This window comes from Notothenia rossii (assembly GCF_949606895.1).
Source record: "Notothenia rossii genome assembly, chromosome: 4".
NCBI classification, from domain to species: Eukaryota; Metazoa; Chordata; class Actinopteri; order Perciformes; family Nototheniidae; genus Notothenia; species Notothenia rossii.
The window spans coordinates 3,390,522-3,415,443 of record NC_136902.1 but is presented as its reverse complement, the minus strand read 5'-3'; the positions used below and the strand labels follow the sequence as shown (position 1 = coordinate 3,415,443).

The 24,922-nt window shown below is 42.0% G+C and overlaps 2 protein-coding genes across 4 annotated transcripts in view; one reads left to right on the top strand and one right to left on the bottom strand.

Annotated features, from left to right (window-relative positions):
- Nucleotides 1-8,108, bottom strand: LOC307036853 (oxysterol-binding protein-related protein 2-like). Its single transcript, XM_079677472.1, has 7 exons — nucleotides 8,005-8,108; nucleotides 7,627-7,724; nucleotides 6,279-6,384; nucleotides 4,360-4,435; nucleotides 2,720-2,854; nucleotides 1,447-1,544; nucleotides 1-203 (listed from the first exon to the last, which is right to left on the bottom strand). The coding sequence occupies exons 2-7, from the start codon at nucleotides 7,661-7,663 to the stop codon at nucleotides 17-19; spliced, it is 639 nt and encodes a 212-aa protein (XP_079533598.1). The 5' UTR covers nucleotides 7,664-7,724; nucleotides 8,005-8,108; the 3' UTR covers nucleotides 1-16.
- Nucleotides 8,109-9,427: 1,319 nt separating this feature from the next.
- LOC307038210 (uncharacterized protein) overlaps nucleotides 9,428-24,922 on the top strand; it is a 28,217-nt gene continuing 12,722 nt past the window's right edge. Inside the window, exons 1-3 of one of the 3 annotated variants that reach the window (XM_079679536.1) lie at nucleotides 9,428-10,083; nucleotides 16,691-16,915; nucleotides 20,784-20,942. In XM_079679536.1, the coding sequence (XP_079535662.1) occupies nucleotides 9,571-10,083; nucleotides 16,691-16,915; nucleotides 20,784-20,942 (897 nt within the window). In that variant the 5' untranslated portion in view covers nucleotides 9,428-9,570. Of the gene's footprint in view, nucleotides 10,084-15,755; nucleotides 15,883-16,169; nucleotides 16,275-16,690; nucleotides 16,916-20,783; nucleotides 20,943-24,922 lie in introns of those variants that run through there. The other 2 variants (XM_079679537.1, XM_079679538.1) reach the window with 2 other exon arrangements.

The following is a 24,922-nucleotide window of genomic DNA, read 5'->3' as shown; positions in this document are numbered from 1 at the left end:
TGTGTGTACTCTTCACTCACTTGAGCAGCTCCAGGGTCATGGTGCCTTTGGGCTCGGCCTCCACACTTTTTCCCCAGAACTTGAGTTTGGGGTCGATGGATCCGTGAAACTCGAACTCTTGCTTCAGAGACTGAGCGTGGAAAGCACTGACGGGGGGGTGGTGGCTCACCTGCTCCGAGATCAACCTGTAGCCCTCCTCCTCCCTGTGAGAAACACAAGTGTATTTATCACAGCACCGTCACAGAACTAATGCCCCCACTGGCCTATAACTCCCCCCACACTCAGACACTCAAATCCAGCACCAGACACTTTTGTTTACACTGCTCTGGACAATCTTGCACGAATGTACATTCCCAAAGATATTGAAGTGACTGTTATTTTGTATATATTGATTGTCGTGTTTATATCTTAAAGGTGGGGTAGGTAGTTTTGGAGAAACCAGCTCGAGTACGCTAGAATTTGAAAATACACAACCGGACATTTCCTTACAGAGCCCCTCCTCCAACACACACGAACGCACACATGACCAATGATACAAGGGTACAAGATAAGTTTGTGCACAGATGGAAGGCTGACATGGAAGGCTGACAGGCAGGTAGGCCGTCCAGTTACTTTAGCCGGGCCGGCTCAGATGATTGGTCGTGCTTTTTTTTTTTTTTGTCAAAGCACTTCAGATATTCATTGCTATCGGGAAGTTAAGAGCATTCCATGGAATATAACAACAAGTGTATCTCGAGCCGGTTTCTCAAACTTACCTACCCCACCTTTAATGTGTGCATATGTGTCTGTTGATTATATGATATTAGGGGTGGGGGGAATAATCGATGCAGCATAGTACTTTGCGTGGCGATATTGTATCGATACACGGACGTCAAGTATCGATATTTTATTCTATAAACTGTAGCTTATCCCTCCGAAAGATGGTTTAAACATAACCATAATACATTTACATAAACTATTCATATTGTATATACATTTTTTAACCAGGAAGGGAAGACTGACTGGCAATATTGCAATATATCGTATCGCAATACTTAGCATATCGTAGAATCACAATACTATTGTATCGTGGGGAGCATGGTGATTCCCACCCCTATAGGATATACATATTGTATGCATATTTGTATTTTTGTATTCGGGATTGTTGGAAACATTATTTCGATCTCTCTGTCTGTGCACACAAACTGAAAGATTGACATTAAGGTTGACTTTGACTTTGAAATAGAATAGAAGTTAAAATGAATACCACAGAAACATAAACACAATAACAACATGGAGGCAGAAATGTAAGGTCAACATAAAAACAAAACACAGAGCACGTGGAGTCCAGGAAGGAACAAACATAAGAACAGAACACATCACACACATCTCAAGCAGTAACAGAAGCCAATGGGTTAAAAACATGAGATAATGTTCTATGAAGTGTTAAGAAGTGCTCTCTGATACCTCATGAGTTCGTACGTTTCCCCCAGTAAAGGATTAAATGGTTTTCCAGTCCGTTCCCATTGAGATGCTACCGCCGACACAGCAAACGCAGCAACAACCTGTCACACAGTCATCAAGAGATAGCATTAATAATCGTTTTCATGGACGCTGAAATACCAAAAATGTCCTTCTTGTATCTTATCAAATGTGATGTTTTGCAGTTTCTTTTTTCGGTACCACTTTACAATAAGACTCCCCTTAGAAAGGGCTTACGAATAGTTTGGAATTCATTTATTAGTTAGGTTGTGAACACTTTATAAATCATTAATAAGCTTTTATAAGACATGAGATAAGCAGGGCAACTGTGACCGGTTGCTTGCCAAATAGTGAGCCCACATGTATCTGTAATGCTAAGCCTTATATTGGCTACCTAGCTTACTTCGTCTCCTTCATCAGCTAGCATCCTTGGTATCTGTTGCTCACTGACTTGATTCCCCCCCCCCCTTCCATCTTGATGTTTCTTGGCATCTCTTATGACCATTTATGAATGAGTTACTAACATTTATAACTACTGAAAGGGTGCGTTGTTTTTAAGTTTAATACACATGTCCATTTATTAATGAGTTATAACAGTCACGCTAACCTAATACACATTTTTCATATGAAATGCAAAGTAAGATGCAACAGAACCAAGCACAACATTTTAAGTAGCCAATAGAAGGCTCAGTCATCTTGCCAAATAGTGAGCCCACATGTATCTGTACTGCTAAGCCTTATATTGGCTACCTAGCTTACTTTGTCTCCTTCATCAGCCAGCATCCTTGGTATCTGTTGCTCACTGACTTGATGCTCGCTAAGTAGCCAATATAAGGCTTAGTCATCTTGCCAAATAGTGAGCCCACGTGAATCTGTAGTGCCAAGCCTTATATTGGCTACCTAGCTTACTTCGTCTCCTTCATCAGCCAGCATCCTTGGTATCTGTTGCTCACTGACTTGATGCTCGCTAAGTAGCCAATATAACGCTTAGTCATCTTGCCAAATAGTGAGCCTGTGTTGATGTCTATGTTAGAACTGGTTTATAAATGGTTCTTAATGATTAATAAAGTGTTTACAACCTAGTTCATAACCTAATTATAAAACATTACTTTGGACTTTGAGGTTAGATTTCACTATTTTTGGACATTTTATACACGAAACCTAGAAAATGTATGTATCTTCTTAAGCCATGAAATCGATGCAAGCTGTCCAGGTGTGTTCCAACAAGGCCGATGGAGATATGCATTCAGAGTCCTACCTGCATGCGGTCCGTGGAGTCCGACAGGCTGCAGGCCTGGTGGATGAGCTGCGTGTGCTCCATGTATTCTGAGATTCTCTGCAGGAAACTCAGCGGCTCGTTAAACACCACCGGCATCGCGATTTTAGAAAGCTCCTGCAAGAGCACATGGGGGGGGGAACACAGAAAAGAACGGACACATATCTCAATATCAGATTTAAAGTGTGACAATGTTCGACAAAATACAAAACGAACATTCTCTGCCTTTCAGCTGTAAGACAAGTGTTTCAGATAAATGTAAGTGTCATGTGTGAGTAGGGGTGGGTACCGAGCCCCGGTATTAAACGGGCCCTGGGGCTGAATTATTAAAGACAGTGGTACCGTTAAGCTCCGACTTTATCGGTCTTTTTATCGGAGACATTTCAAAAATATGTCATGTGTGTTATGTAAGGGATAATGTGCTGCGACGCGGTTCATGCCGATCTAGATCCCTCCGCTTCGCGTCCGGCTCCTGATCAGCCTGTCGGTGTTCTTTTCCCCATAATGACCGCGTCGCTGCACATTATCCCGCTTATTACACGGCCACATTCTCAACAAAGTAACGTTATGACTCCCAATGCGTTTATGGATTTAGAAAAAGATTTTATTGATTTAAAAAATAGTTGTATGTATTGATTTAAATTGACATGCATCCGCTAAGAAAAATAGTCCGTTGTTACCGTTTGAACTAACGGAGCAACGGCAGGAACTGCTTCGATAGCGTTTTTGAGGAGCTTTTTGATTACAGATTTGAAAACATTGCTGCTTGCTTTAAAAGTAGCACAGTTCATTTTGTCAAACCTTGGAAAGTATCTAGATATCCCTGCCCTAATGCCAAAGGAACTGCACACTGAATATGTGTCGCCGTTTGATGTCTATGTCTGGACCGCTGCGTAAAAAGGAGGATTTATGCCCGTTACTTCTCCGCTGTTTTCTTGTCGCTCTTGTCTTGTCAGTTAGAAACTGTATCAAGTTAAATCGAACGGAATTGTTTGTGTAGATGTGAGCGTCCTTAACAACGGTCAATAAGTGCTTGACAGCGGTCTGTCTGTTCGGTATTAACAACGTGTCACGTGTTCTGAATTGACCAATCAGAATCGAGTATTCAACTAAGCCATGTAATAATACTACATAAACATTATATTGCAGTTTTAGTTTCGCCAACTCCGTTTCTAATACGCAAAATGCGTCTGATGTACTTCCGATCTTTCCAATCCAGACGAGAGATCTCTCTCGCCCGTCTGTGTGCGAGGGGGCGTGGCAGTTTACACACACGCTGCAACTACACGCACGCACGCACGCACGCCTTCAAAAGAACCGATAAGAGTACCGTTAAAAGACCGGGTCGATGAGCGTTATCGATAAAAGTAGTCGTACCGTTAAAGCCTTAACGATACCCATCCCTATGTAAGCTATCTTCTTTCAGATGACAAAGAAAATGAAATCTAATAATAGCCAGCATCGCAGAGAACTGACTCATCTTGCATCAGCTCGATGAAAGCTTAAAACAGAAACGTATTTAATACTAAAAACAGCTGGACCCAGAATCAGACCTCAGCGCGTTGGCGGTAGATGTTTAGATTGTCATTCAGATGAAATGAGACGCAGGCATCATCACTCACCATGCCGATGCATTTCTTCAGTATGCTCCACACACTGAAGTTGTTTCTGGAGATCATCTCAGCCGGCAGGGTTTTCCTGGAGTGAGAATAAAAAATAATTTGAAAAAATATAAAACGTTTCACTTTTACTCCGTTAAAAAGTGGCAGAATATCACCACAGAGCCGCATCGAAATCCACATGTTTCTAAAGGGAGAAAAGCTGAATCAAAGTCCTGACTCGCTTCACAAATGCTCTGCGGAGGAAGTGCACAGAGATGGAGACATTTATAATAATCCTTATATTTATTATAGCGCGTTATCAATGACTGTCAAAGCGCTTTACAAATACACATTACACAGATCATACATGTAATGCCCATCTACTGGGGACAACACCCACAGGAGCAAGTTCAGGTGAAGTGTCTTGCCCAAGGACACACATTTCCACTTCAGTAGCACTTACTGCCCGTCTACACAGCAGCGTTAAAAAAATCTTCCAACGCTTCTCTGCCCATTCACTTTGCCTCGCTTTTCGCCGAACTGCATTGTGGGGAAGCAAAGCGAAGATTTCCAGGATTTTCAGGATTCAAAAGTTGAGCAATGTTCAACTTTTGAAGCTGAGGTGGAAGCGTCAGCCAATCAAATCCCGTTTATGCAAATCTGACAGTACAAGCGTCAGCCAATCAAATCCCGTGTAAGCTGGGAGCGCCAGACCGCAGTTCATTTCCTCATATTCCAAACGAGAAATTACGGTAGCAAATCACCCGGTTCTTTACGACCAGAACTATTTACTGGGATACAAACCGGAGGAACCAGGCATGGAGGGAGGTGGCAGAGACAGTGGGTGAAACTGGTAGGTTTTCGCCTGTTTGGGGAGTTTATATATATATATATATATTGCTCGCATAAAATCCCCGGGGTGCTTTGTATGTCGGGGGCGGGACATTCATGTGATTGGCTGTTGGTCGCAAAAAATCCCCAAGCTTTCAGACACGCCCACCTCCAAGATTTTCAAGATTTTTCCAAAGCCGCTGTGTGGACGGGCCGTTACATACACCAAACCTTCCAGTTATATTCATATATCATTCATAGCCTGAATTATAGAACATGTTATACCTAAAAACATGGCGGAAATGTATATTTATGGCTGTTCTTTTCTATTTTCTGATTTACGGAGTGATAAAAAGAGATATCCAAAATCCCTTCAGTAAAAATGTTAGATTCTAATATGACTACAAAATGAAACAAGAATTTTGAACCTGGCTTCATCTAATGTTCAGATTTGTGTTCCTGAAATGTATTAAAATATGCGCATATTTAATGAGAGTATGGCTCATTTGCATATTTAAAAAGGGGCTATTTCAGAAAACTTGTAATACAAAAAACAATTGTCTTAATGTAAGTAATTAACTGGAAACATTTCTAGCTGATATCTTTAAGTTAAAAAAAGTACCCTATTCACCTGTAGTGTCTCGCCTTAAAGCCCAATGGGACATATACGTCACTTTTCAGATATTTGACACTAAGGGGGGGGGGGGGGGGGGGGTTACTCGTCTGAAATGAGTTCTACGTGGTCTATTTAGTCTAAATGATGTTCCCTTTAATGTCCCCAAAAGTAGAAATGGGTCTGGCTTCTTATGGGTTGAAACAACGAAGCCAATATCACGGATGATGACGATGACCTAATCTTTTATTTTCAAGAAAGATGTACGCTAGGGGGAGGACCAGAAAAGCTTCTTCTTGCCCCTTTTGAACATGACGCTCACGGAACATGACGGAACATTTTTTTAAACCGCTTTACAGAGATAGTGAAAAGAAAAGAAACAACACATAAATAAATAAATATAGTTACATTTAAATCAAGCGATACAAAAACAACCACACGTTCAAAGCCAGATTGAAGAGGTGAGTGTTTGTGCGTTTCGTGCACGTTTCCTCACCTGCGCTCCCAAACTCCATTCTCCTGTTTGCCGTCCGTCTCCTGCTTGTTTTCGAACACCAGGGCGTCTTTAAAACTGACCTCACAGGAATCATCGGACTCCAGCCCTGACGGAGAGAACAAGAGACGTTTTACTGGAACAGGTTGACTTGTGATTAGTTGATTGAGAGATACGTTATTTGGTCATTTTATTATATATATAAAAAGGCCTTGAAATGCTGTTTTCAACATCAGATATTAAGATGTGTTGCTTTTCTCTGTTAAATGTCATTTTTAATTACATTTCTTTGGGTGTTGGACTGACAAAAAGTGACTTCTGAAGACATTACCTTGGACTTTGACAAAACTGGGAGGTTAGATTTAGCTATTTCTTTTAATGTCTTTAATCTAAATATATATAAAGCACTACATACATATATTTATAAAAGCATTCTGTGTAAAAGAAAGTGAAAAAGTTCATCCAGCATTATCATTAATTAAATATTATATACATGGATAGAAAAGAAGGATGACTCAATGCAACAGACCCGTAAACACTATGGGATAAAGTGGTGAGACAATTTACTCATAAAATTACAACAGTGTCAGAAGCAGAGGTAGGAAGTAACCAAGTACATTTACTCAAGTACTGTACTCAATATAAGTACAATTTTGAGGTACTTGTACTTTACTTGAGTATTTCCATGTTATGCTACTTTGTACTTCTACTCCACTACAGTTCAGAGGTACATGGTGTACTTCTACTCCACTCCATGTATTTAATACCTTTAGTTACTTCACAGATGTGGATGAATGATGTGAAATATAATCAAGAGTTAAATCCGACTTTAGTTCCACCTGGAGTAAATCCACCAGCTACCCTGCAGTATACAAAGTCATTCAAACTAGCTGCACCTTTACCAGCTTTGAGAACACTTTCATGATCAATCATTATAAAACATATCATATCTATTATTCGGAAATGGACCAATCTGCACAACGACTACTTTTACTGTCTTTCACTATATTTTGATGAGAATACTTTTCTACTTTCACCTGAGGAACATTTTGAATGCAGGACTTTTACTGTAACAGAGTATTCCTACACTCTGGTACTTCTACTTTTACTCAAGTACAAGATCTGAGTACTTCTACTTTTACTCAAGTACAAGATCTGAGTACTTCTACTTTTACTCAAGTACAAGATCTGAGTACTTTTTCCACCTCTGTTAAAGTACGTATCTCAAAATTGTACTTAAGTACAGTACTTGAGTACATGTATTCAGTTCACTTTAAACCACTGTAATTTAAAGTACCTAGTTACTCAGTTTCCACCAGTGATAGAATATGAAGCAGGAGAAACCTCTCACCTGTCTCAGCATCGTAAAACTCCTCCTCGCTGTTCATCCTGACAGTAAATCAGTCACCTGTTTCTGCAGCTCCGAGCATCACATCCGGCCAGAAACACCTGCAACAGCAGCTTCCCGTTACACACAAGTAGAGGCAGCAAAACACCAGCAAATGCATGTTAAGAAACTAACAAAAAGCAGCTGTTTGGCTCCCTGTCAGCAGCTTGGCTAACCAAAACAAAACCAGCTAGCTGCTAGCTCGGATTAGCTAACCAGCCGTTAGCATAGCTGTTGCTAAGCTAAATTAAACATGTAGCTGGAGGAAGTGCGGCAAACAAAGCAAACAATATACACATAGATACTGTAGAGAAGATTTGAACATCGCTTGATTTAATATACCTGTGAATAAAGGTCAAATTATTGCTCAATCGAAGAGTAAACTCAAACGAAGAGTAAACTGTGTCTGACAGAGCGGAAGTGGGCGGAAAGGACACTGTGATTGACAGATCCAGCAGCCAATCAGCGCGTCCTCTCCGCCCACTTCCGGCCTGTTTTGTTCTCCATTGTTTATGCCACTGAATCAAATGAAAAAAAGTTCTAAAAATAGATGTTTTTTAATCAGATTCAATAATATGACCTTAAATCAGATGTAAAAACAACTTAAATACAGGCTGAGGATTCCTGACAATAGGGTGTATTATTAGCTTTGGATCAGTTTTCTGTCCTATAAACTAGCTTCGTGTGCATGGTCTTGCACACTAAATATAATTAATATCCCACTTTTATATTGTGTTGGCTCTAATTTAACCGTCTACAGAGTTCTATTCGTCAGATTTTATATATATTGTATATTATATTGTATAATTGTTTATTTTCTACTCTTGCTACTAACTGCAGTATTTTTGAATTTTTTAGAACATTTTAATTATCCAGAATGTTTATACTGTTGTTAATATAATATTTTTCATTTTATTTGTACTTTGAATTGTTTGTTGTTAATTCTCTGTTCCACTTTTTAACTATTTTTAATTTTATGTCTGAACACACTGATGTAACAAAATATTTCCCAGATTGGGATCAATGAAATACAAGAAGTGGCTCAGTCAGTAGGGGCTTGGGAGGGAGCCGTAGGGTCGCTGGTTCAAGTCCCCGACCAGACCTAAGTATGGAGTGTGGACTTCTACTTGGAGAGGTCCCTGTTCACCTCCTGGGCTGCTGTGGTGCCCTTGAGCAAGGCACCGGACACCCCCCTCCCCACTCCCATTGCTCCCCGGGCGCTGTACAATAGCTGCCCACTGCTCCTAGTACTAGACTCCTGGTACTAGGATGGGTTAAAAGCAGAGAACACATTTCACTGTGTGCTCTGCACGTGTGACCATTAAAGAGGGTTTTGTATTTAGCTGTAGTTCCATTATTAATCCACAAGGTGGCAGCTTTGGACCTTTTAACAATGACCCCTTACTTAAATGAGTCAACATTTAGGGATTAAGTTGTAACATTATAAATATGCTTGGAACATAGAAAACACTATTCAATTTTAAGTTACCATAGATGTCAACCTGTTGGTTTCTGTTGAAATTGGTCCAGTTCTAGAAAACGAAATGAAAATAATGTGTTATTTTCTTCTTCTTATCGAATAAAAGAAACAGTTTGGACCAAAGAAGAATAGTGTGGGAAATGTGGTTTAATGTGAAAACATTAAAGAAGTTAGACAACGTCATCCAGGGTGAATGAGTTTTATTTTGGAATTGGGGACCGGAAGTCATTAAAAAGCTAGGTTACTCCCACACTGCCGGTGACTCTCTGCGCATTTTGGGAAAGTTTTAGTCTTCAGGATGGAGAGCAACCAGTCGGATGTCTCTCAGCCACGATTAAGCCTCTGATTTAACACATTGTATAGAAATGTGGAACCATAATGATATTTTTTAACTGAATAACTTAAAATAAGAAGTAGAACAAGTCGTGATGTCTGCGCTCCGGAGTCAAAAACAACCCAAGGCGCAGCAGCCGGTTTACGCGCAGAGGAAGAAGAAAGATTATTACAGAGAAGCTCACAGTGGCTCTCAGGAGGGGAAAGAGGGGAAAGCACCGGGGAAAGGACCAGGGAAAGAGGGGAAAGAGTCCTCGTGTTCCCCCGCAGAGAGGAAGCTGTCCGACGCCTCCAACACCTCGGAGGATCTGAGCAAAGACTCCGGCTGTGCGTCCGGGAAACTCTCCTCCTCGGACAGCAGCTCTGAGATCTCGGATTCTTGCCCCTCGGAGGGAAACAGTAAAGAGTCTCCCAGCAGGGATTTAAGCTGGATCGACAGAGGAGCTTATCTGTGGAGGAGTGATGGGAACCCGTGCGTGAAGGGAGACTCCCAGCCGCTCAGCATGCTCCAATCTCCGGGCGGCTTTATGGATCTCATGATGGGGGAGACCACCGAGGATCTGGTGCGCGAGGTGGAGGATTTGAGATCAGAGAACGAGTATTTGAAGGTGAGTTTGATTTAAGGTGTTTATTCTGTTAGCGTAAATGTAAGTGGGAGAAGTATTTAGAGTTTTGACTTAAATGGAGAATGATTACTACTTACATACTTCATATGCATCAGCAGGGTTAAAGGACATGAGCAACAACCTTTTGACAATAGGAGAAAAGTTGGATACAAAATAAATATATTGAATCAAATCAGTCAGAAAGGGATGCAAAATGAGACCCAAAACAAGTCAACAGATGGACACAAAACAGAACTCATAGAGACTAGAAAGAATGAGCTTCAAGTTAAGAAGAAAATGAAACTATAAACTCCCACAAAACAGACACAATAAATTAGATCTAATTTCCAAAAGGGAAGCGAAATGAGACACAACAAACCCAATTGGGATGCCGAATGAGATATGAAACATGACACAAAATGACCGGAAAAAAGGACACCAAACGGACACAAAATGAGACGATGAACTACGAGCACAAAGGCATGCAAAACAACAAGAAAGGTAAGCGAAATGTGGCGCAAACCAGATGCAAAAGAAATGCAAACGGACCCAAAGAAATGAGATCAAGTTTTTTTTAAAAAGGACGCAAAATGAGTCACAAAGTCCCCCAATTAGGAAGTACATTAGGATACAGAACAGGACAACGAATGGCCACAAAATTAGACTAAAATTGAGAAGAAAGTGAAACAATGAACTACCACAAATGCAAAACAAAAAGCAAGGAAAGCAAAATGTGACACTAAAGGAGACACCAAAGAAATTCAAATCAGACGCAAAGAAAGTAGATCACATTTCGAAAGAGGGATGCAAAATGAGACGCAAAACTTATGAGTCCATTGGTCTTTGAATGAAGAATCCAGTTACCACAAAGGGATGCAAAACAATAAGCAAGCCAGTCTCACGGCATTTCGTGTTAGACACGAAATTAATCTAATCTATTGATTCGTGTTCACCAACATGATTTTTGCATTTTTGTCACACAGAACGATTTTAAAAGCAATAGGCGCGTTCACACCGGAGTACTTTTACCCGTACTTTTCCCGTTTAGTTCCGTTAGTGCCTGGAATTTTGCGTTCACACCAGGGGTGAAAGTGGTTTGAATTTCTTGCAGGTACTATAATGCTACCCCGACCTTCATTGGTTCATATTGTTCTCCTCCCGCCCCCAGCTTCATGCATCCCTGAACACAAACTTCACATTTGTAATGTCTTTATGGGGTAGAAATTAGAAACACTTGACAATATGTATAGTCAATTATTTATTTTCAACTGTGCATACAACTTGTGTCAAAACTTAACAGACCATTAGCAAGGCATGTTGAGGGACGTAAACTACACACTTTTCCACATTTTCCACAGAGGGCTGAAGTAGCTCTCCTCTTCTGTGTACCAGCGAGCCATGCAGCTTGTTGAGTGGGCTGCTCTTCTTCCTTTGCCCAGCCAGGTCTTCACATAAGGCAGTGGATCCCACTGTCTGCATGGTGGTCCCACAGAGCTGATGAAGAGGAGATTTGCTGCATTTTTTGCTGTAAGTTTGCTCCTATACTCAGTTATGATGTTATTCATTGTGCTGAACCCCCGTTCACAGTCAGCATTGCTTGGAGACAGTGTGTCCACTGCCATGAGCAACTTCTTCATTTTGTTGGGAATGTTTCTTCCTCCACTGGCCTTGTATTCTGTGAATCCAAGATGGGCCTATTGTTGGTTCACATGTAGGACATCACACAAAGCCCTCACCTCATTATCTCAAAATCGAGGATTGTCATGGTCCCAGTTGTCAGGGTTGAGGACTGCCATTTGATTGATAAGGCTGTTATAAGCCTCTTTTCGGTTGGCTGCAACACTGGCCTGTGCTCTGTTTGCTGTGGTTGTGAAGAGTCTTTCTTTCATATTGTCTGCCACTGCTCGGATGAACTGAGCAGAGTCAATGATGGGAGACCTGCCAACTCTTAACTCCTCTCCCTTGAATTCCATCACTTCCTCTGCCTGACTGGCATCAACTGCATGTTGTCCTGGGTAGCGATTGAAACTTTCTATGCGTTTGACATACGTCGTCATGATGTCATGGGCCTTTGGGAGTGTGGTCTTCCTGTTCTGAAGAATTTCAGACAAGTTCTTAAGTTCAGTCAGAACATCTGCCATCAGTGCAAGACTTTTCAGGAAGTTGATGTAGCACAACTTAGAAAGCAGACCTTTGAATTTGGCCCTCTCTCTGCTGTCCCTTGTATCATCCTCTGATGCCTCACGGAAATGTTGTGCCAAGGCTGGATAAGACTGCCAAACTGCAGAGACTGCCCTCCATGAAGAAGCTACCCAGCGAACACTGAACACTTTTCCAATCCTCCTGAGGGCGATGTCCAGGTTGTGAGCACATTCAATCAGCTGCCGCATGTTTTTTGGTGACTGGCTATATAATGAATATAGGCTGTCCATGAATGCCTGGAAGTCCTTTGTTCCCCCTGTCACAGCCAGTGCCTGGTCAACAGCAAGCTCCAGTCTGTGATTAAGGCAGTGCCATAGTATGATCCCTGGGAAGTCATCCTGGAGCAACTTCCCAACACCTGACTTCACTCCCAGCATGACACTGGCCCCATCACTGCAAAATCCAATGAGGATTTCTCTCAGCAACTCAACAGTGAAGCCATTTTTAAGCAAGCAACCCATAATCTGTTCCTTGATATGAGCAGCAGACATACTATCCAGCTCAACCAGGTCCAACGGAAAGGCAATGGGCTCCATGTCTCCATCAACACTAGCCTTCAGGAACACAATTAGTGTTGATTTGTGCCCAACACTGGTTGACTCATCAGCCAATACTGTGATTTTGCTCTTGGTCTCTATTATCTTTTTTAGAAGTTCCTTTTTCATCTGTGATGACACATGCTCAATTATGTCAACACAGACAGTTTTGCTATGCAAAACACGCCCTAAATCAGCAGAATTTGCATGCTGCAGGTCAATCAGACTCTCAAAGTCTGTGAAAGGCTTGTTGTTCTTGGCCACATAATAGGTTGTCGTGAATTACCTTGGCAGTAGACTCAAACACAGACTCCTGACTACTCACGTTCATTCTCAGAAGAATATCTTTATTTGCTGTCTGAAGAATCTTGACTGCTTCATTATGTGCTGCAGAGTTCTTGTGCTCACGGATTTTTTTGCGCAGTGATGAAAGCTGGACATCCCTTGATTGACCAGCTGGGATTATCTTTCCATCAGCCCACTGAATAGCAATATTAACACCACGGGATGCCATGACACCCAGATCCTTCACATCATGGCATGAGGTACAGCCTAGCCTTCCATTGTGAGCATACATCCATTCATTTTTCTGTTTGAACTGTTCATATTGTTCTTCTTTCCATATAGAAGGGTATGCAGTAGGGCTAGCATCACCTATGGTGGCTTCTGAGGGACCTGCTGCCACTTCTTCTGGCTGAGTCTCCTCTTCCTCCCTCTGGGCCTCAACTGTTATAAATTAGAATAAAGATGTATAACTAAATTCAGCAGACAGTCAAAAATGTACAAGTCTCTGTCTTTCTTTGAATTTTCAGAATATTGGTTACATAAATTAAAATACTAATAAAATAAAATGTATGCCACAATGTGCAGATTAAAATAGAAGATATCAAAGCAAAATATTTAATGTTAAAATAGTATGCTGTGTACATGTTGTGTTCTGAGTAAAATAGCCATTGACTATATAGAGCAAGGGTGCCCAACCTTTTTTGAACCAAGACGGCGGCGATCGTTGCCGGGGGGGGGGGGGGTTATTAACTATAGTTATTTGACCACAATATTTGAACACAATTACAGTTTATTTTATTTTCAACTATATTCTTCTTCTTCTTCTTCATATTACTACTACTACTATTATTATTATTATTATTATTGTTATTGTATATGTAATATTTTTCACTCCCTTCTCTTTTTCAAGTGAGGGTGCTTAACATTCAACTGGGACCCTTATGCACCCCCGTAGAACCGGGCCTGGAGGTGGCCAAACTACGGCCCGCGGGCCACATGCGCCCCGTTGATGTGTTTAATGTGGCCCGTCCAATATTGGTATAAATGAGCCAGGGTTCCCGCGCTGATCTTAAAAAGCCTTAAAGTCTAAAATACAACGATCCAATTTTTATTTATGTTATCCCCCACTGTCCACACGCCGCGCGCGCCGCGAAAAGTCCCTTCCTCCCTGGTCGTCGCAGCTGCGCGTGGACGTCACCCCGCGCGCGGGAGAATGAGATTAAAACAACCCTCAGCCCGACATGAATCAAGACGGAACCAAACAATGCCCCCCGGCCCGGCTGTCACATTGATACATCATTGTGGCCCCTGAACCAAAAAGTTTGGCCACCCCTGTTGTAGGACATTAACGATAAAACTGAATATTGTTGTTCTACTTTTAGACATCTCGAGATCGACTGGGGATCGACTGGTTGGGCACCCCATATAGAGATATACAGTTTGCTAGTTAGCTAACTTATTATATTCATCATGGCCATGTTCATGTCCATTCTCTGGGCTAAATAAGCATCATCACCTGTGTCATCTGTGGGCGTTGTTTTTCAAATTTTAAGCACATTCTGAGTTTCTTCATCTCTCTCCTTTCTCTTAAACATCTGAAGAGTCGTCGTTTGCATTTTTGCTTTAATTACCACGTAGCCTAATTTTCTAGCTGTCATTCAGTCACTCCATTCTTTTCTCCTCCCGCTATTCTGATCAAGTGGGAAAAAGCTAATATGTGACCCGCTCTATCGAAATCAGTCGGAAGTCGCAACGGCTCATTTCAAAATAAACGTGGATTTGCGTAAAAAAATAGTTGTTCGGGTGTTTTGTTTGATTTTAAATAAACAAAGTCTTGGCTTTCAGAATATGAAACTTGTTTCGGCAAATTCAGATGATAAATACAACTTAGAAGCTTGTAACGGCATAATTACAAGCGGAGAACGGAGTAACTTGAGGTCACAGCAGGCATAACAGCAGCCGGTGTTTCTCGTTAGTGTTTTCCCCGGGACACAAACACAATACGCACAAACGCAAAAATACACATAGACACACACGTATACAAAAACACACACACTCGCGAGCTTCCCCCAGACCAGTAATCCAAACCAAAATATCTGCCCTTCGTAGTATAAATTCCACGGGTGGAGCTATCAATTCTTCCCGGTCCTCCGGACCGCCTGGAAATCTCTTACCGGTACTAAGGACCGGGTAGGACCGGCACACTTTCAACACTGGTTCACACCAAAAAGAGAACTTAGTTCAGAGAACTTCTACCCCCATTTGTAGTCCCTGCTAGAGAGGTGGTACTATCCTGGTGAGAGAAAAGTACCAATTTCGATTGGCTGGGCGAATTGCAAACCACGGCCTGTAAAACTCTGAAAAGTTTTGTGAAGCCACCATTTTATTAGCTGGCATTAGCATTATTAGCATTAGCATTAGCCCCGCTCACCAACGGAGAGACTAACTTATGGCAACACAAAAGAAAACATGGGAGCGGTGGAGATGAGGAGGTGTGGGCGTTCTGGCGATTTACTCGGAAGGCTTCAGTAGAAGCTGCTGGGAGTCCCAGCAGCTTCTACTGAAGCCTTCCCCAACTCCGGGGACTTCCGGCCACGGCCGAGGACTTCGGGTGGCAGTATACGCCGTGAAGTGGTTTGCGGCCTGCCAATAAACCCAAAGCAGAAGAAGAAGAAGTGACGTCAGCGGCTTCATTTGCCTAATCCTCCCTCAGGAATTTATTCCGGTGTGAACAAGATCGGCTCTTAGTTCCATGGGGGTACTAAGTGCTGGGAACTAAGTAAGGCAAAGTACTTGGTGTGAAAGCGGCTAATGCATTTCTATTGGTAGTATGTTTCACCACGTCTTTTTGTCCAGTCGGGTCTTGGAAGACCAGAAGCTGTGTGGTTCATAAAGACTTACTCACTATCTCACCCTAAGCCTATCCCTTTTATTTGAAATTGTATAATGTCTGAGTTTTGTTGCCGTCCGCGAGGGAAATAAATGGGGCTCAGAGCCTCAGAATACTGAAATCTGTATTTTTTTAATCTGTTTCCCTTCTAATTTGTTATTATTTACATTGCTTTTAAAATCGTTCTGTGTGAAAATGGGGAATTCGTGTTGGTGAACACGAATCAATAGATTAATTTTGTGACTATAACACGAAATGCCGTGAGACTGGGTTGAAGCAAGGTACGCAACATTTGATTCAAAATAAGACACCGAACAAATTAAAAACAGACTCAAAGAAAGTAGATCAAATTTCAAAAAGAGGGATGCAAAATGAGACGCAAAAAATAACCACAAGGATGCAAAGCTTCCTTTGTTTTGAGTCCATTGGGCCGCATTATGTATCTAGTATATCATATTCCAATGACTTTATATTGACACTCCTTGCACTATTTCTATTTGATTTTATTTGTATTTACCTGTTTGATCTGTTTTATTGTGTGGCTCTGTTGGAGGAGCCTGTGACCTAAGATTCATATCTACACTGTAGCTATGCACACATGACAATAAAAGCCTTGGATTTTCCTCTTTCTCCCTCAGGTCTTGTGTGCAGTAATGAAAGTTGTTGTGTTGTTGTTGATGTTGTTGTTGTGTTGCAGGATGAGGTGGAGGAGTTGCGCTGTGAGATGCTGGAGATGCGCGACCTGTTCCAGGAGGAGGAGGTTTACCAGCTGCAGAACCTGAAGCTGCAGCTGGACCAAACCAACAAAACCTGCCGCGTCCTGCAGTACCGGCTCCGCAAGGCCGAGCGCCGCAGCCTCCGAGTGGCCCAGAGCGGGGGGGCGGACGGGGAGCTGGTGCGCAGCCTGGAGCACGACAACAAGGTCAGAGGTCATTCGTTTATCCTCTGCAAACTCAGAGATTTACTCAAGTAGAAGTACAGATACTCGTGTTTAAAAATACTCTGGGGAAAGTAGAAGTACTGACTAAACTTCTTTACTCAAGTCAAAGTAAAGAGGCTTTGAAATGTACTTCAGTAAAAAGTACCCATAACTAGCAGCTGTTTTAAAGAGTACCTGACCTCCCTTTATATTAATAGAACAATAATGTCATTGTTAGCTAATGAATGTTTCCATGCTGAACAACGGCAACATGACAACGTTTCCATTGGTCCCTCTTCTTTAGAGAAGACCAGGAAATGATGGATACACGGATCGTGTTCAAATCAATAGGCACGCAATGACTCTAAATAATAATGATCATGCCACCAAACACACATTCAAACTAAAGGAACCAGCCTGTTTGGAAAATGAGAGAAGTAGAAAGTACAGGTATTTGTGTTCAACATGTAAGAAGTAGAAAGTACAGGTATTTGTGTTCAACATGTAAGAAGTAGAAAGTACAGGTATTTGTGTTCAACATGTTAGAAGTAGAATGTACAGGTATTTGTGTTCAACATGTAAGAAGTAGAAAGTACAGGTATTTGAGTTCAACATGTAAGAAGTAGAAAGTACAGGTATTTGTGTTCAACATGTGAGAAGTAGAAAGTACAGGTATTTGTGTTCAACATGTAAGAAGTAGAAAGTACAGGTATTTGAGTTCAACATGTAAGAAGTAGAAAGTACAGGTATTTGAGTTCAACATGTAAGAAGTAGAAAGTACATGTATTTGTGTTCAACATGTAAGAAGTAGAAAGTACAGATATTTGTGTTCAACATGTAAGAAGTAGAAAGTACAGGTATTTGTGTTCAACATGTAAGAAGTAGAAAGTACAGGTATTTGTGTTCAACATGTAAGAAGTAGAGAGTACAGGTATTTGAGTTCAACATGTAAGAAGTAGAAAGTACAGATATTTGTGTTCAACATGTAAGAAGTAGAAAGTACAGGTATTTGTGTTCAACATGTAAGAAGTAGAAAGTACAGGTATTTGTGTTCAACATGTAAGAAGTCAAAGTTAAAAGTCCTCAGAAAAATAAGTAGCGGAGTAAAGTACTGATACCAGAAACATGTACTTAAGTACAGAAACAAAGTATTTGTACTCCACTACTTCCCACCTCTGCAAATAAACTGTTCCACTTTCTGCTGCACTACAGCTGCTCCCTTCAAACAAGACGCAAAACGAGATGAACAAAACAACAAAGGGACACAAAACGGGAAAAAGGGGGTAAAAACAACAAAAAAGAGTCATTAAATGAGTGCTATACAAAAGACAAAACAAGACTCAAATAACACTAAAAAACAAGACGGGAAAAAAATAGAAAGAGTAAAAAAAAGAGATGTAAAATAGTTTAGAAAAAAGGTGTAAAACGAGATAAAAGGAGACAAAAGACAAGAAGCAAAATCACTACAAAAGTAACAGAAGATTTGACACAAAATATTCAGAAAAAAGGCACAAACATTTCACTCAGATGAGAATAAAAAACAAGTTGCAATCTGACTATCTAATATCTAATCTAGTTAAAAATTTTAGAAAGTAAAATAATATGCAAAACGGGGACTCAAATGAGACAAAAGCAAAATGAGACGCAGAAACCTAAACTCCAACGAGACAACACAAGATGCAAAACCACCAGAAAGGGAGGCAAATGAGAAGCATCGAGATCTAGAAGAATGGGCCAAACTAAGCTCACATGAGACAGAAAAACAAGATGCAAATCAAACAACACATCGTTTAGAGAAAGCAGCAAGAGGCGGAAAAGAGGCAAAATGGCCACGAAGGGTAAAAAGTCTGGCTTTTGACTGAATCACTGCGATTCCCGTCGGACTGCGTTCGACAGCAGCCTGACTCACTGAGCTGTGAAACACTTCCCTGCCTCCACAGAAGCGTCATTAGTTCAAGATGTCTTCATCACGCATGCTGTTTTCATTTGAGCCGCACTCCGGTGTAATTATGTGGTGAGCTTTCTCCCTCGGAAGGAAATGTGAATCACGTCCGCCCTGATGCTAAACGAGACTCTGAGGTGGCAGCCGGACTGTGTGTGTGTGTGTGTGTGTGTGTGTGTGTGTGTGTGTGTGTGTGTGTGTGTGTGTGTGTGTGTGTGTGTGTGTGTGTGTGTGTGTGTGTGTGTGTGTGTGTGTGTGTGTGTGTGTGTGTGTGTGTGTGTGTGTGTGTGTGTGTGTGTGTGTGTGTGTGTGTGTGTGTGTGTGTGTGTGTGTGTGTGTGTGTGTAGGATTCCCAACAGCCTCACCCTCTCATAGGGTGAATTCCTGTCACAGGCTCCTTGTAAAGCCTTTGCTCTGGGATGGAGGTGAAATCGGGGCCAGGAGTTTTTGCCTGATTGGAGCCAGAGATCAGGAGTGTGTGTTTGAAGTGACTGTTAACATCTCTATAGGAAAGTAGATCAAACAACTACTCAAGAGGCATCAAACAACTTCAGAGAGGAGATATAAAACCAGTGATAAAAGGCCACGAACAAACACAGTTCAAAATGAGAAGCAAAACAAAATGCAAAACAAGCCAAAAACCAAATCAAAGTGATGCAAATGGAAAGCAAGATACAAAAAAGGGGCAACACGACTTAAAGAGGTACAACATGAGGCCAGAGAGAAGGTGTGAAGAGGTACAACATGAGAAGCAAAACTATAGTCCCAAAGCAAAACAAAAAAGAGAGATGCAAAGGGATTAGAACGAGGCGGCAAACCAGACGTAAGAAACAGAAAACATCGTAAAAGATATGCAAAGCCAGGAGCCACAAAAGAAACCAAAGCAGGTGGGACGGGGTGCATGATAGAAATGGCGCAAAAGGGTGCAAAACGACACTACACACAAAACAAGAGACCAAACATTACGCATTACAAAAAGGCAAAATAAGACTCAAAATGAAACCTCAATAAGAAACAAAGGGATACGAAACGACTATAAGAGGCGCAAAAACAGAGGATAAACTAAATGAGACGAGTCGGACATCAAGACTAGAGACTCAAAAATAAGTTATTCTGATTCTGTGCATGAGGGCTGGTCACCGGCTTGAGCTTCAACCTCAGGATCCATGTATCTATGATCCTCTCCAGAATGGAAGTAGTCAAAACAAAAAAAGAGAATTTGTTGGTATTTTTCCCAAAATCCTGACTTTTTCCTCAAAGATCTGATTTTTTTTCTCGAAATTCAGACTTTTTCTCGAAACATTTGAAAAATATGACTTTTCCTCAAATCTCAAGTCGGATTTTTTCTCAAAAATCGGAAAAATTCTTACTCTCAAAAATCTGACTTTTTTTCTAAAAATAAATAAAAAATCTGAAATGTTTCACAAAAATCTCAAAAGTCTGACTTTTTCTGGATACTTCAAAATGTTAATAATCACTGGTCCCCGGCTTGAGCTTCAACCTCAGGATCCATGTATCTGTGATCCTCTCCAGAATGGAAGTAGTCATCACATACAGAGCATCAACTAGTTCCTGAACAGTGTCCTTCACATGCTGATATCCAAGAGAGGGAGTTACACAGTCCCAAGATGGAGGAATAGAAAGCAGTATTCAATGTTTACTTCAGATTAGCTCCACGTCAGAAATGAGCATGCTTGTCATATGTCTCTCTCCATAGAGGCTGAATCATCATGTTAATCACATAGCTATCATATGCCTCAAACAGTCCTGATGCTCTTCTAGGTAATCACACATCCTGTCATGTTCACAGCTACAGTTGGGATACCTTTGTGATCATGTTACTCTCATGTTGGAAGAGGACATTCAGTATTTCCCCAACAAGGTGCTCGTAGTCTCATAATCTCCACTGTCTGCTGGTTTTGTTGTCAGGTTGCAAAGAGCGTGTCTCTGCGGCTGTACAGCGAGCTGGAGGCGCTGCAGAAGAAGGAAGCGGCGCTGCAGTGGGAGAACGAGGCGCTGAGGGAGAAAACTCAAGAGCTGGAGGTCGCTAAACAAGTGCTGCAGGCCGAGGTGGACAAAACCAGAGAGGTAAATACACTTTGGTTTTTTCCCATTTCAACCCCTGTCCCATGCAGAATATGTCTTTACACCTGCTATAACGGAACGTCCACACGGCTCCGTCGCGTTGAAGCTTGCCGGAGGGCGTGTCTGGCGTGGACCAACAACCAATCACATTAATCTCCCGCCCCGGACACACAAGCATGCGGTTTGATTGGCTAGAGCTTGTACTGGCATATGATTTGATTGGCTAGAGCTCGTACTGGCATATGATTTGATTGGCTAGAGCTTGTACTGGCATATGATTTGATTGGCTAGAGCTTGTACTGGCATATGATTTGATTGGCTAGAGCTTGTACTGGCATATGATTTGATTGGCTGGCGCTTCCGTCAACATTTTGAAAGTTGAACTTTTCTCAACTTTCGAAGCGAGCAACGGAACCATAATGCAGTTCGGCAAAGCGTGACGTCATCTCATTCAAAGTGAAGGGGAAGCGTCTCCGTTGAAGCACGCAACGCTGCCGTGTGGACGTACCGTAAGACATAATAACTTCAGAAGTAACACTGCACTGAGATATCGGGTCTTGTCTTTGGACAATGCACCATCTTGTTAAGTCAAAAAATCTTATTTTGAGTCGTATCTCAGATGAAACACATATGTTTTGGCATATTTAATAGAAAATCACCATCTAACATCAGAACACAGAAACACTTTGAGTATTTGCGGCTTATATTGTAACGGCCCCTACACACGGCGGCGTGCGTTGCCGCTTCAACGCTTCTGCCCATTCACTTTGAATGGGGTGACGTCACACCTCGCCGAACTGCATTGTGGGAGCAAAGCGTAGATTTCTCGCGGTGCTCGCTGCAAAAGTAGAGCAATGTTCTACTTTTGACGCTTCGACGGAAGCTTCAGCCAATCGAATCATATGCCAGTACAAGCTCTAGCCAATCAAACCGCTGCTTGTGTGTCCGGGGCGGGAAATTCAGGTGATTGGTTGTTGGTCGAGTTTCAGACACGCCCACCGGCAAGCTTCAACGCACGCCGCCGTGTGGACGGATCGTAACACAACATGTCCTGATTCTGGTGAAATATAGTTCAGAATGAGTTCTTCAGATAATTACAAGATGTGATTTATCTAAATATCTTGTCTTATTTCAAGAAATCTTACCAACCTAACTTTCATTTGTTCTATTGGCAGATTCTTTACTTATTTCAAGTGAAAAAACCTCGTTTTCATTATTGTTTAACTTGTTTTTGGAGCAGCATTTTTTCCAGTGAGGTGAAATACACTTGATTACATACAGAAAGCAAAAAGAGACGTAAAACAAGGTCCAAACAAACACAAAGGGACACAAACCAATTAGAAAGAGTAGCCCAATGAGGTGCACACGAGAAACTAGAAAAAGGGAGTCTAACGAAATGAGAAACAAGACACAAAACAGACGCAGAATAAGAAACGATCGACCACAAAAGGACGCAAACTAAGAAGCAAGACTGGCAAAATGAAAATGCTAAATGTCAATGAAAAAGGCGCAAAATGAGGCACAACATTTGGACACAGAAGAACCACCAAAGAACGCAGAATGAAACACAAAACAAGGCTGAAATCAGACAAAAAACAACACGCAAATGATGCACAACAAAACACAATGGACAAAAATACTAAAAAAGACAAAACACTAAAAGGAGAAACAAAACAGGAGACACAACGCTTCTAGAAAAAGGCCAGAAAGAGACACAGAACGACTACAAAGCAAAAACCAGATATATATGTATATATCCTACATGTATATTTAAAAAAAAATGATTGCGATTTCTAGTCTTTTAATTTGTATTGTACAATTCCATGTCTTTGTATGCTGCTGCAACGCAAACATTTCCCAAATTGGGATCAATAAAGTACTTCTTATCTTATCTTGTATAACACAAGAACAAAATGCCAAAACAGCGAACCAGAAAACCACAAAGGGACAGAAACCAAATCACAAAACGAGACCCCAGAAACTCAAACTGAAATGAGACACACCCAAAGATGCTTCACAAAGAGCTGCTGACCCACAGCTGCAGCCAGCTGTCGCCTCAGAGACACATGACCCGGGTCAAATATTAGGGGGTTGGGGGGGCAGCTGACATCCTCAGAGAAACAGAGAATCTAAAATAGACTTTCTGCTCTTATTAAGCTAAAGGCTAAATCTGGATCATTGCGTATTGTGTAGGGGTGGAGGAAGTACTCAGATATTTCTATAAGTAAAAGGGTTCATGAGACCGTGCTGTAGTTCCTTTATAGCCCAACATTAGCCACCTTTAGCTTAGTGGTGGTGACGTGAAGTCATGTGACCGTGCTGTAGTTCCTTTATAGCCCGACATTAGCCCCCTTTAGCTTAGTGGTGGTGACGTGAAGTCATGTGACCGTGCTCTAGTTCCTTTATAGCCAAACATTAGCCACCTTTAGCTTAGCGGGGGTGACATGAAGTCATGTGACTGTGCTGTAGTTCCTTTATAGCCCAACATTAGCTGCCTTTAGCTTAGCGGAGGTGACGTGAAGTCATGTGACCGTGCTGTAGTTCATTTATAGCCCAACATTAGCCACCTTTAGTTTAGTGGTGGTGACGTGAAGTCATGTGACCGTGCTGTAGTTCCTTTATAGCCCAACATTAGCCACCTTTAGCTTAGCGGTGGTGACGTGAAGTCATGTGACCGTGCTGTAGTTCCTTTATAGCCCAACATTAGCCACCTTTAGCTTAGCGGTGGTGACGTGAAGTCATGTGATCGTGCTGTAGTTCCTTTATAGCCCAACATTAGCCGCCTTTAGCTTAGTGGTGGTGACGTGAAGTCATGTGACCGTGCTGTAGTTCCTTTATAGCCCAACATTAGCCACCTTTAGCTTAGCGGTGGTGACGTGAAGTCATGTGACCGTGCTGTAGTTCCTTTATAGCCCAACATTAGCCTCCTTTAGCTTAGCGGGGGTGACATGAAGTCATGTGACCGTGCTGTAGTTCCTTTATAGCCCAACATTAGCTGCCTTTAGCTTAGCGGTGGTGACGTGAAGTCATGTGACCGTGCTGTAGTTCCTTTATAGCCAAACATTAGCCACCTTTAGCTTAGCGGTGGTGACGTGAAGTCATGTGACCGTGCTCTAGTTCCTTTATAGCCAAACATTAGCTGCCTTTAGCTTAGCGGAGGTGGCGTGAAGTCATGTGACCGTGCTGTAGTTTCTTTATAGCCCAACATTAGCCACCTTTAGCTTAGCGGAGGTGGCGTGAAGTCATGTGACCGTGCTGTAGTTCCTTTATAGCCCAACATTAGCCACCTTTAGCTTAGCGGTGGTGGCGTGAAGTCATGTGACCGTGCTGTAGTTCCTTTATAGCCCAACATTAGCCACCTTTAGCTTAGCGGTGGTGACGTGAAGTCATGTGACCGTGCTGTAGTTCCTTTATAGCCCAACATTAGCCACCTTTAGCTTAGCGGTGGTGGCGTGAAGTCATGTGACCGTGCTGTAGTTCCTTTATAGCCCAACATTAGCCACCTTTAGCTTAGCGGTGGTGACGTGAAGTCATGTGACCGTGCTGTAGTTCCTTTATAGCCCAACATTAGCCTCCTTTAGCTTAGCGGTGGTGACGTGAAGTCATGTGACCGTGCTGTAGTTCCTTTATAGCCCAACATTAGCCACCTTTAGCTTAGCGGAGGTGACGTGAAGTCATGTGACCGTGCTGTAGTTCCTTTATAGCCCAACATTAGCCACCTTTAGCTTAGCAGCGGTGACGTGAAGTCATGTGACCGTGCTGTAGTTCCTTTATAGCCCAACATTAGCTGCCTTTAGCTTAGCGGTGGTGACGTGAAGTCATGTGACCGTGCTGTAGTTCATTTATAGCCCAACATTAGCCACCTTTAGCTTAGCGGAGGTGACGTGAAGTCATGTGACCGTGCTGTAGTTCCTTTATAGCCCAACATTAGCCACCTTTAGCTTAGCGGTGGTGGCGTGAAGTCATGTGACCGTGCTGTAGTT